Source organism: Molothrus ater, chromosome 6, assembly GCF_012460135.2.
Source record: "Molothrus ater isolate BHLD 08-10-18 breed brown headed cowbird chromosome 6, BPBGC_Mater_1.1, whole genome shotgun sequence".
Taxonomy (NCBI): domain Eukaryota; kingdom Metazoa; phylum Chordata; class Aves; order Passeriformes; family Icteridae; genus Molothrus; species Molothrus ater.
In genome coordinates, this window is record NC_050483.2 from 47,610,505 (window position 1) to 47,622,923 (window position 12,419).

Here is a 12,419-nt window from a genome sequence, read left to right on the forward strand (position 1 = left end):
ATATAGCAGCAAAAACACTTTCCTGACTTCAGACTTCCAGCTTCATGGAAATCTTTCCTTTCCCCTCATGTGCTTGTGTGTGCTACCCAAGGAAGGACAGCACACTCAGGGACACTCCATCGATGGCACTGGGATTCTGTATCATGATCAGTGGCTCTCTGCCTGGCAGTGAGGCTGAGAGCTACAAACCCAAGGCTCCTTTCACCTCAACTCCTGCTTATCATCAGCCCCCCTGGAGGGATACCCCCATTTTCTATGCCCAAGTGGCCTCACACATGGCCAGGCTGAGCCCCAGCACTGCCAGTTCTGGTGGCCATGGGCAGAAGCAGAGTGAGATGACCTCGTGTGCTATCCAAAGAGGCTGAGCTTTTCTGCAGACACCAGCTTAAACACATCCTTGAACTTTGCATTTGTATTTTACTGAAGTCTGGAATCGTTAGGAAGTTTTTCTTCTGTTTTCTTCAAAGGATGCAAGCTTGACAAAGAAACATGCACACAAAATCTGCCTGTTTGGGAACACTGCTGATTCAGACAGGTTTTCTTGGCTGATGCTGCTGGGCTCTGTGGGATGGCATCACCCTCACTGGCCAGCATGACAGGCTGAGCTCATTTCCACTGCAGAGCCACTCCAGTAGTAGGTCTTTTCCACATGACTGTATAAGGGATTGAGGATATATTTTGAGAATATTGAAAGTTAAATCGACCAAGAAATAAGATAAAATAAAATAAAACAAAATAAATCCCCCAAGCTTTTGTTAAAGTTTTAAATGTTATACAATTCTTAAGTCATGCTAGACTTCTACCTGTGGCCAAACATGTTAAATTGATTAAACAGTTATTTCCTGTGCTTTGAAGCCAGCTATTTCAACACAGCAGGTAGTCTGACAATCTCTCAGCTGCGCCATTTACCAGGCAAATAATTTCTCTGTGTAAATTAACATAGCCAACCCAGGGATATAAAATAATGGATAGAACTAGATCAAGCTGTAATCTAAGTGCTTCAAATTATACCCAGATATCCTAGGGAGCGATGACAAACAAAACCAGACTCTCATGCTTGTCTCCTACAACCAACAACCTGCACAACCACATTCACATGTGGCCTGCAACAAGGTGCCCTTAAAAATGCTGGCTGTTTTCAGTGCCCCAACACCAACAACACTGGATGTTTCAGTTCTGGTCAGAGGCTGGGAGCTCTGACACATGTGAATGAGCACACAGGCGTCTTGCCACAGAAGCTTGTCTGTTGCTGTCACAGGACTGACAGTCATTTACAGATGTGAAGATTTGTTTTAAAATAGGTTTTCTCTGTAACCATGAAGAAAGCAACCAACTAGAGTTTTAAGCTTTGATTTCACCTCTTTTTAGTGAGCTCCTCTCCTTTGTCAATGAGTAGAGTCATGCTCATGCCTTCCAGTAATCTGTAGCTGACTAGCTCAGCTCCTGAAGATAAGACAGAATAAATAATGATGACATCATTAGCTATCCAGGGGAAAAAAAAAAAGGTGCTTTGGTCAAGTTGCTAAACATCTAGTGACTGAATAACAGAGTATCAGCATAATAGATAAGATAAGGAGGCACAGAAAAAGGAGTTCTACTGATGCCTGTTGTACTGCTCTCTTCAGTTTCTGGACTAACAAAGAAAGCAGTGTGAAATTCTGTCTGTGGGACAGATCTCCTCAACAGAGCTCTGTGCCTGTTAGCCCCAGAGTGGTCACCCAGGAGGTCCTTGGGCTGCAGATCACAGCTTCTTGCCTGGGGCCTTGCCCCTCTTGCCCCTCTGCCAGCCCTCCTCACGGTCTTGCAGCCCAGCTGTGGGCAAGAGCTGAGTATCCTGCGGCCCCACACTCAGCAGCAGGCTTGGTGGGAGGGCAGGCCAGGGGAGGGTCTTTGGGAGAGGATCGGGACTGCTACCCAGGGCTGGCTCCTTGCCTCTGATTCCTCTTCCCCCTGTTGCACCAACTTTTGCCTTTTGTCCAACATTGATCCACAAGGTTTGAAGCACTTGGCAGAGCTCACCGACTGACTACAAAGGGGTGTTTTGGGGGGCATGCTTTCTTTCCAAAACATCAGTTTTTCACCTACCATCAACCTCAGGAAAGGGATGGCTACATCCTTGCCAGGAGGAGTACAAGGGGCAAATGTAACCTCTGTGCTCTGGGGTCTGCTTGGGATCACTGTTACATGTTTGCTCACCTGTTCTTCCCCTTGATTTTCTTCAATGTTTCACAGGTCCACAGTACTCTTGGACACAGTACCTGGGCTGTGTTTCACATACACTGTGTACTCAATCTCTGTTCTCATAGTTCCTAGTTATTCCTAGGTAAACAGCCCCAAATTGTTTTCACCCAGCTCCCAGGTCTGTAAAGCTTTGATGACCAGTGACTGACCACTGGCAAGATTATTTCAGCTCTGTGGTGTCCAGCATCATCCTCTGCTTGTACTCTCCAGTCCCCTGCTATCATTCTACCATGTCTGCATACCTTCATTTTTCAGTCTAGGGCCACAGGCACTTCATTCATGCAGAACTCCTTGTTCTTAATATCTCCTGGTTACACAAATATCTGTATACAATCATCCAAAGCTAAGGGAAAATTTAAACAAAGTGGGTTTTAGCACCTAATTGCTGCATAGTTACTGTTACACAAAAAGTAGCTAAAACACAACACCAGGCAGGCCTGGGCAGGTCCAAGCACAGCCCGGCAAGTGCAAAGAATCAAGGCCTGTACTGTTAGTTTAACAAAAAGGAGGCCACTGGGCTACAAGAAACAACAACACTACTGTATTTGCAAAGTTAGAGGTTTTGCTGACCTGTGTCTTTCCTCCTGATGAGCAAGAGCTATCAGCTCACACCTGCCTGAAGCATGAATAAGGCGTCTTTCCCTTGACTCCTCTTTGGAGGGAGGCTGAACGGTGTGGGGTGGGAAGTGAGGGGATTTTTGGCTCCCTTCCTGGAGGTACAGCCTCAGTGATGGTGAGGGAAGAGCAAATCCCTCAGTGTCTGCTTCAACAAGCAGTGTGTGAGCCCAGGAGGCTGTGGCAGCCTCCGGATGGGCCATTCGGACCACCTGGAGGCTGCTGCCCATGGCATTGCCGGGGTGCAGTCACTGAAACAGGGCTGGCACCCGGCCCAGTGACAGGCAGGCCACCCAAACCTGGGATGACCACAAGCACAGCCGTCAGTTCCATCCTTGCACTCTATACCTGTATCAGCTGTTTCAATGGCTAATGAACCTGGTCACTAATTGTCCCTGAGATGTGCCTGTGGCTCATTTACATTTCCACACTGCCCATCACAGCAAATGGCAATAGCCTAGTGACCTGAAGCCCTGCCTTCCTAGTGCCCTGGAGGTGTTTTGTGGAAGGCAGAGGACCCTGTTTCCTCCTGCCCTCCATTTTTTGGGCAGGAGAGAGGAGGGCCTGCTGGCGGGGCCGCCGCCACAGCTGAGGCGGCAGCATTCCCCTCCTGCGTGAACAAACGGCGCCGGCGAGTGGGAGGGACGAAATGTTAGCCTGCAGGAGGGAGAGTGGGAGGCTGCGAAAAGGAGCTGGTCCGGAGAGGAAATGGGAAGAGTGACTGTAACGAGGAAAACCTGTTTTGTTGCTTGCAGCGACGAGAGCAGGATTAAGAGAGTAGGACTTGGCGGATGGGGGCAGAGATGAGAAGGGGCCACATAACCAGCAGCACAGTACGGATGTAGGCAGGGAGCAAGCTGTCTGCTGCTCTTTTGTGCTAAGTGTGGTGCCTGCCTCTTCTCAGCACTGTCTCTGGCAAATCCCGCAGTGGAAAATCACAGCGTGATGTCAGTACAGCAGGAGCTATTGCCTGATGAAGCAAGTCTAGCAAACAGCTCCTGGACGCCGACTGATGGACAGGAAATCCCCTGTGGGAGCGGCAGGCGCCCCTCCGCACCGCTGCCACCTTGTCCTCCCACGGCTGGCACCGCTCGGCGTCCCCGTAACCTCCCCACGCATTTACAGACACGCAGAGATCGGGTAAGAAAGAGATGCAGTGAGAGGAGAAGCACAAACTGAGAAGTGCCGGCTCTTGGCAGCAGCGCAGCTGCTCCTGTGCCCCCCTCCTGCTGCCCAGTGGGCTCTGCTCCCTGGAATATGTGAGGGAAATGCAATTCCAGCATCCTGCTTGCCAAGGGGGCACGTCTGTCAGGGCACCAAGGCACTAACAGTAGAAGAGGTAGGAATCTCCTTCCAAAAATAAGGATTAACAGCCTGCAAAAGCTGATTGAGCTTAGGTGAGAAATTCTCTTCAATTTTCTCCCAGAACCACATGGGAACAACTTTCCTCCTACTATGCTGTATTTCTATGTTTATGTCTTCATCCAGTTCAAAGTGGTTTACAAGGGAGCAAGGAATATTTAATTCATCTGTGGCCTCTGCTTCTTCCACACTTCTTGATGTCAACTGACAATCACCCAACTAAAATCAATTATTTCCATTTTTTAACTGCAACTCTAGGGAATTAAATTCATAAGTAAGGATATTGCCTCTGAGCTCTCTACCCCCCAAAGGTTTTACTGTGGCTTTACTGGATGCCCGTTGTTTAGCAGGAGTGAGAACAGCTGAAACTGACCCCACTGGGGCTGGCAGCCTCCAGCTGTATTTAAGAGGTCTCATTAATTATTGCTGTGTGGGTAGTGGGCTACAAAGGCACCCAAACAGAGGAACATGCAGGAATGTGCTGGAAAAGTACCTGGATTTCTGTCACTGTGAGTCCTGCCTTCAATACTGTGAGTTGTTGATATGTATGTTCACCTATACTGAGACTATATTTAGTCAAAAAACACCTTCAAGCATCCTGTTAACAGAGGGTATTTACTAGGAACACAGAGCAGAAAGGGAGCTTTCCTTTAGACTGCAACAGGGGAGACAATGCTTTGCACCACATTAATAAAATCACACTTGCTCTTAATTTCACAGCAAGCACACAAGAACTTGCTGAAGTTGTGTTGGCTTCCCAAGCCTTTGACTGCTCCCAGCATCATTGACAATGACATGACACCATTTCATTTCTTCCCAAACCCCACAACTTTAGGGAAAACAGAGCCAATTGTACTCCCTCTGATACCAGGTGCCAAGGCAAGTCCATTGAAGGTGGTTTCCAGCCAGCCTTCAAGCTGCCCTATGTTCTACCTACGTGCCTGGCACCCCCACCTGGGTCAGATGATTTGCTTATTGCATGCTCCTGACTTACACCTTTGGCTGTAAAAGGACAAAAGCATTTGAAAGATCTCTAATTTCCAGAGTCTCCTTTTAGGTTTTCCACAAATCTCTGCTGACAGTATGCTTGAGTAATTGCCACCCAAATACCTCACCTTCCCATTCAGCTACACCCTCCTCCTCACCACTGATAGATACATATGTGAGGAGCCAGTAACTCCATCTAAATCTGTCAAATTGGTAACATGTGGTGAAAATCAGATTCAAGGCAGATTTGATCCTCCTGCTCTCTTGTAAGCTGCAAGAAACTCTGGAAGATTTGCTGCTAGATTGATACTAAGAATGATAAAAGGCTTTCTGGTACAGAAGACTGTTGAAGGCCGCTTTTCACATTCCCGGTGCTGAATCTATTAGGAGCTTCAGCTTTCTGTGACCCTGCAATGTTAATCCAACTGTTCCCATCTCAGATTTACTTATGGTAAATTGCAACCACTTCTGCTTTGTTTGCAAGGATGTTCATAATTTTACCTGTGACTACCTCGTATTAAGCAGGAGTCTTCCATTATAATCTAAACATTTCTTTCCAAATGCTGGCAAAGCTTAGGTCTTTCAGTCAGGTAAAAAAGGCATTATTTTCTAGCTGAATTTAAAACAATTTCTTCCTTCCTCTTCAGCAAGTGTCAATACCAACAGTTTTTGATGATGACATAAAATAAAAACTGTTACTAACAAAGAACCATATATGAGCTGGTACAAATGGAAATAAATCATGTAATGCATTTTCACATCTTTAATTAGTAGTAGCAAACAAAATTCATATGTCACTTCAACTAGTTGGGTTAACTATTTTTCCTATGAATAGTGTACTGTTTGTATCTCTGTCAAAAATCAGCATGAGGAAGGGATGGCTGAATTCAATGGTTGGAGGAAGAGACATTGGCATTATTTCAACAGCAGTTGCTGCTGCTGCCTCAGTGCCTTTCTCATCAACATCCAGAGAAGCCTTGTGGACAACCTAGGAAAAAGGAAAATAGAGTCACTCTGGGCAGTCAACAGCCTCTTGAGAAATTAATCAGAGTCCTTTTAAAGCAGCCTTGCTTTGGGGGATCCACTGAGAAGTGAGTAGAGGCAGAAGAGCTCTATTGTTGTGGTCATGGCTGCTTAAATGAGGGTTAGGATGGGGCTATGGAGATCTCCTAAAAAAGTCCAAAATACTGGATGAAGGATAGAGGCTCCACCTGTAATTGTGTGTCTGTGCCTCCAAAACTGAGTCTCCAGGGTGAGAAGGACAGGTTGTGCTGTGTCTGGGAGCATTAGTGGTTTTCCTTGAGGAGTCAGGGGTTGATGCTCCTCCCATGTTTCAGATACTGCCCAAAAAATTTTGGCCAATACTATTCTTGGTAAAAAACAGACATGCAGGAATCCAATCTGATCTCCAGTGTCACCAAGAGCCAATCTCCTTTTCTAAGCTTGCAGGCTGAGGCCTGGGTGACCCAGCTGCAGGCAAGGTGGGAAGCTGGGAGCTGTAGATACCTGGTGTTGCTGGATGCTACTACCACTTATGGATTTTCCTGCATGAATGGAAAATACTTACTTTGGAAACCTTCAGATCTGGGGTGCCAGTGATGCCAGAGAGATCTGCCTGGTTGGTGAACACATCCACAATTCCCATCTTTCTAAGGGTGTTACTTATTTCATAGCTCCCAGAAATAGAAAATTTGGGGAAATAGAAGTTCATAGATCTATTAGATAGAGGAGAAACACAAAGTGTGGTGAGAAGGATTTCTCAGCAATATAAAGGATGGTGAGAAATCTGTTTAATTCCCATGAGTATCAAATCCCAGGTGTTTGGACCCTGAATGTACAGTGAGCACCAATTCAATTGCTGGTGCTTCTCATGGTGATAGAAGCACTATCATACTTAATAATAAAAATAGCAATCATAATAGTATTTATCTGGTGTTTTTTTCAGGAAATCTGAAAGCACTTTGCCTTCTACTAGAACAGTAGCAAGAGCCCCTCTTTACAGGCAGAGACAAAGGATAGCCCATGATGCTCAGGAAGGTAGACAGCTGAAGAGAAGTCCTGATCAAAGTCTGCCTGGGGAGAAGTGTGGCAAATCCCAGCATTTCAAATCAAATAAGTTTTTTTGGCATAACTGGGGCATTTGGCATGGCCCCAGGAAAGATCTGCTGCCTGCACGTTTGGATTCCATGTCCTCTAATTGTCTTCCTCCTGTGGGCTGGCCATGATCAAGTTTGCCTTTGACTGTGAGCTGTCTGCAGGCAGCTCCTGCTCAGTATGATTTATCTTGGGTTTCTTTTCACACCCTGTCCAGGGGTCCTCAGTCACCCACAGCAGTGATTACCCTTTAGGTAGCTCAAGTCTTTTGCTGCTTTGCAACAAAACAGTAAAACAGAAATTGCCATTTGGTTCTCACAGTTTCTCCCATGGAGAACTTATTCCTATATTCATCCTCAATGACCTTGCACCACAAATTCATTTAGATAAGGGTTTTTCTGATATTGCAGCTGAGAATGATACATTCTAATTTTGATATTTGAGGTATCACATTATTAGCTCATATTCAGTTTGCTATCCATTATGTTTTTACTAACTGTGCTGGTATTTCTGTGATGATGCACTGAGATAGATGGGTGTGAACTGCACAGCCTTATTAATTGTGAATTAGGGCAGAGCTTGGTAAATTAAGCATATATTAACTTGATATTACTCATCTACTGTTGCTAAGGTCTCTCCCAGACAAACAAGGTTGTAAAATGCATTAGCTGATGTTGGTGTCAATGGTTGAAGCTAACAGAAACTCATTAGATATAGTTTCAAAACAAAATGCCAGAAAATCAGGACATCCACAATTAATCACTTGCCTGTTCTAACAACAACTGAATGCTGCAAGATAATTGTGTAGGACATACCATGCCTGTAAGCATTACTACAAACTGTGTAAGTTATGGTTTATTTAAGGTTCATACTTATGCCTGAGTCACAGTGTATCAGTGACATAAGAGAGGAAAAACACACTAGGTGAAATCTCAGTATAGAAGATTTGACTTAAAATTGCAACCATTCCTTTCAGTCCATGGAGTATTTTAGAAACACCCGTCTAGGCTTGCTATTCCTTAGGTAGGAATAGGATGGTCTCTGCTCTGGTTGGGAGACCAGCAAGTCACTCATCCACCAACAAAAGAATAGTTAAATACCAACCAGCTGCAAGATTTTTACAACTAGGGCATATGAGCCAAAAATAACCCACTCAGTTCCCAGAATCACCACAATCACAGTGTTTGCATTCCCCAAAAAGAAGAAATACTACAAATTAGGTGCCACTGCAGCTGACTGGCAGAAGATTACCTCTGGAAGAGATGGTCTGACCATTTCTGGATGGTTTCCTTGTCCAGAGTTTGCTCTAAACTCTTCATTTCCCCTTTTGCAGGCAGAACCAGAAATGCAGTAGCACTGCCATTATAATGCAGCCGTACCACAGTGCATGACAGCTCCTCATCAAAGTAGAAGTCAAATCTGCCCATCTGGTACATCATGGGGACTTTCACAGTTGTTTCAGCATCCACAAAGAACTCCCTTTCTTCAGTATGCTCTGGTTTGAAAGGCTTTTCCCAGCTGCCTGATAGAGAGAAGGAGAATTTAACTGAATATTCAATGTTTTATCTCATCATAGTCTAAGTTTTTTATAGCTAGTAATATTTACCTGTTTCTCCATGCATTAAATACTGAATTTTCAAATGTGACACTTTAGAATGTGTATCACAGTAATGCAAGGATCTTTTACCTGTTCAAAAAAGTGCATTGTATTCCACTTTCAATTTATAATTCAGATGCCAGTAATGAAATAATTAGATGGGGTTTTTTGTACCTACCACAGCTTTTCTGTTCAGGAGATCTATGTGGGCTTTCTGTAAATATCATCTGTGTACTCATATACTGCATGCAATAATTTCTACTGACTTTAATCATATTTGTAGATAAAATATTGTAGGATCTCATATCTGACTGGTGTTATGTCGGGCTTAAGGGCACATCTAACCCACATCAGAAATGCACATTGTTTCTGCTTTGTTCCTTAAAATGTTCCCCCCTATTCGTCACTAGCTTCTCCCATATATAAATGTTAGTGTGCCTGCATAAAGGACTCTGATAGGGAGAAAAAAAGGAGTATGTAGTAAATTAGGCTATGGAATCATGCATAATCTAAAAAGAGGCATGAGGTCCTATATAAGTCTCAGTGCCTTCACTGAAAATGAGAAGAATATGGGACAATTGGAGTTACAGTTACACCCAGCTTGGAAGGCTGTGGCTTGGAACAGAGCTCCTGGAGCTGTCACAGAGAGAAACAAGACTGTGTGGCCTCCAGCTGCCTGCCCATTACCTGCCTCCTGTTACCCCTCCACCACCTCCACTGTGCCATTAGGGGATCTTCTGGCCTTCAGCAAGGAGCATTGGAAATTTTCCCCAGACCAGTTTTTAGTTGAGGTAGGCGACATTAGGGGTGTTGATAAGAATGAATAGGGAGAATGTGAACCCTAGAGGAGACTTACCTTTAAAGAAAACAAAGCTAGCCAGAAGCATTACAGTTTGTGGGTCCATGTCCTTGACCAAATTAGCAATTTTCCCATGTGTTTTCTTCTCTATATAATCATTGATCTGCTTTTCAGCTTCTGTGGGTTTGTTAAAGTCAGTTGTAAAAGCATCCAGCTGATACAGAGCCTTGGCATCATCTGAAAACTTTTTTAGGAGTTTCAGCTTCTCTGTTACAAAGATGGCATTCCCCATGTTGAGCTGGACTCCACCCTCAGGATGGTTCAGCATGTGGATTAGGTTGTGGAAGCCTTCATGTATCTCCTTCTCCTGAATCTCTGTAAGGTTGAAGGCAAGTCCTTCCAGGATCTGAGACTTTGTGGCTGATCTAGCCCCAAGGGCCAGCATTGCAAAGGCAGTGGAGATGCTCACAGGAGAGAAGAAAATGTTCTTATTTGGTGCCTCCTGTGCAACCTCCCTAAAAAACTGGAATGCAAAGTCAGCATTGTTTGGCACAAGTCTGAGGCAAGCCATCGCTTCACCTCCATGATGTATGTGGTGTTTAGGGTCATTTGGGTCATGTCCATTGTGGTCACTGGGTGGGAGCTGACTGTGGGCAGCAGTGTGAAACCCAGCCAGCAGCAAACTTAGGTAGAATGTGGTCTTCATGTTCTTGTATTAAAATCCTACAGAAAAAAAAAAAAAAGGACATGATGTTACTGAGGTAAGTAATTAATTAAGTAGAAAGAGTTATTCTCTCATTACCACAGAATCAAAAAGTCTTATCTCTTTCTTTTTTTCCTCAGTTTCCACGATTTCCAATTCTTGCCAGATTTTAATTTTTTTAATTTTCCCAGGCCTCCTGGCAAGTCTCTGCCAACTCCTTCTGCCACTCCCACCCTAAATACCTGCAAAGGCAAAATTCAGCATGGATTAGTTGAATACACAGCACCCTCAGCAGGCTAGAGAATGGAGCATATCCCATCACAAAACACCTCTTGGCTAATTGCTGAAAGGCTGTGGTGCAACTCTATTTTTGACATTAATGGTCTGAATAATTTATTAAAATTTCATCTTAGAAGAGGTCTGGTGTCTTGTGAGTTAGGGGAGAAAGAGGAAATTCATGCAAGTGAGCAGCAATCAGTAGCTACCTGGAAACAGAATCTGAGCAAACAGGCAGGCAGGAGATCTTTAAATAAACTTTTGGTCAGGCTGATAAGGTGTCCTATTTAAAAGAAGGACAAATAATGGGGGCTGTTCTTCAGTAGCAAACCAGATATAAGCACCTACCTCTCTAAGGAATAGGTGGGTTTTTTTCTGAATAGAAATAATGTAATGTTTTAAATAAGAACCTGAAATAACATGCTGTCTCTTACACAAAACTGTTGGAGTGGATTCATTTTCAGCACAGCAGAAGTAATCAATGCCATTTACAAAGAACAAGGCCTTATTTTTATCAGCTGCTCCACTGGTGAAAGGGTGAAGGGTTTATCAATGTGTTACACTTGGCTGTGGTAGCCACGTTTCATTGCAGAGCTGACACTGCACTCCATAAGCTCTTAAAAAGAGACCTTGGAAATGGGGTATGAATGTCCCAATAGGCCTCATTTCTGAGGAGGAATCTAGGGCAAAGAAATGGTGCAAGAGTTGCACAGGGTTTGAGGAGATAATGAGCCAGATTTGCTAAAATTGTGCACAGAGAGACATATCACACCAATTGCACCTTTCATCTCTGGCATGACTCAACTTGAGAACCTCATCAAAAAGTGCTATGCTATGGTCCTGCTTTCTCTACATCATCAGAGGGAGCAATTTGTATTAGTAGTTGAATATCCACTTACAGATAGACTCATGAGAACAACAAAACATTTTCAAGCTATAATCAAACATTCAAACATTTATATGTTTGTTATAAGTAATTTTAAAAAGCAGGCCGATTTGCAATAACAGCATTACTGACAAGTGTAAGAACTGTAATGGTTGGGTTCTTGGTAGCAACATTTTCAATTACTGTACACAGTAGTTTTAAGTTATAGTTTGGTCTCTTCTGATTTTGACATTGAAATAATTCTTGATGTATCTAGATACTTGTAACTCAACACAAGAGCTCCAGTTCTGAGTTTTAAGAACTATTATCAGTGAGCCAGTGTATTAGTCAGACTGTGAAGACAAATCAACTCCCAAACAAAAGCATCAGAGCTAAGCCTAATCTATTTCCACATATCCAGCAGGCTGATTCAGAAGCTGCCTGTGGATAAATTATTTACTATGAACTATTTACTCAGCTGCAGTCATAATTTATTAAGAAGAACATGAATACCAAAAAAGAGAAACATTTCATTTTAAACATAAGTTGCCACCTGTTCTCTGTCTCATCACATTTAATATTTATTACAAAATATGACACCTGATAGTTTGGCTTTTCTATTTGCCTCAAAATGCCAATTCTATTTATTTGGAATGCAAAGCAGAAAGGGATTTTAACTGGCTTGACCTCAAAATTATGGTGAAAGGAAATATAATGGTTTTGCTGTAAGGATTCTGTAAAATATTAATTACAGTTTCTGAAGGCAATTTTCCTTATCCTGATATATTTTTCTCAATGTAGTTACAACATGTTCACATTTTGTAGTTAATTTATGTACTTTCATGGAATTAATTTCATTTTATTACAGTTCTGAATTCAC

The 12,419-nt window shown here is 43.5% G+C and overlaps 1 protein-coding gene across 1 annotated transcript; it reads right to left on the reverse strand.

The window, feature by feature from the left end:
• Positions 1-6,004: 6,004 nt before the first annotated feature.
• On the reverse strand, positions 6,005-10,401 carry LOC118687423 (alpha-1-antitrypsin-like). The gene is made up of 4 exons (XM_036384378.1): positions 9,749-10,401; positions 8,551-8,817; positions 6,773-6,920; positions 6,005-6,193 (listed from the first exon to the last, which is right to left on the reverse strand). Exons 1-4 carry the CDS (start codon positions 10,399-10,401, stop codon positions 6,005-6,007), a joined length of 1,257 nt encoding a protein of 418 aa, XP_036240271.1.
• Between the last annotated feature and the right edge of the window lie 2,018 nt (positions 10,402-12,419).

Excerpts from the sequence above, each read along its gene's own strand:
- LOC118687423 (XM_036384378.1), bottom strand. The coding sequence starts at position 10,401 with ATGAAGACCACATTCTACCTAAGTTTGCTGCTGGCTGGGTTTCACACT. Across the intron at positions 8,818-9,748 it reads TTTGTTTTCTTTAAAGGTAA|CTGGGAAAAGCCTTTCAAAC; the intron begins GTCTCCTCTAGG and ends TCTATCAGGCAG. Across the intron at positions 6,921-8,550 it reads TCAGACCATCTCTTCCAGAG|ATCTATGAACTTCTATTTCC; the intron begins GTAATCTTCTGC and ends TCTATCTAATAG.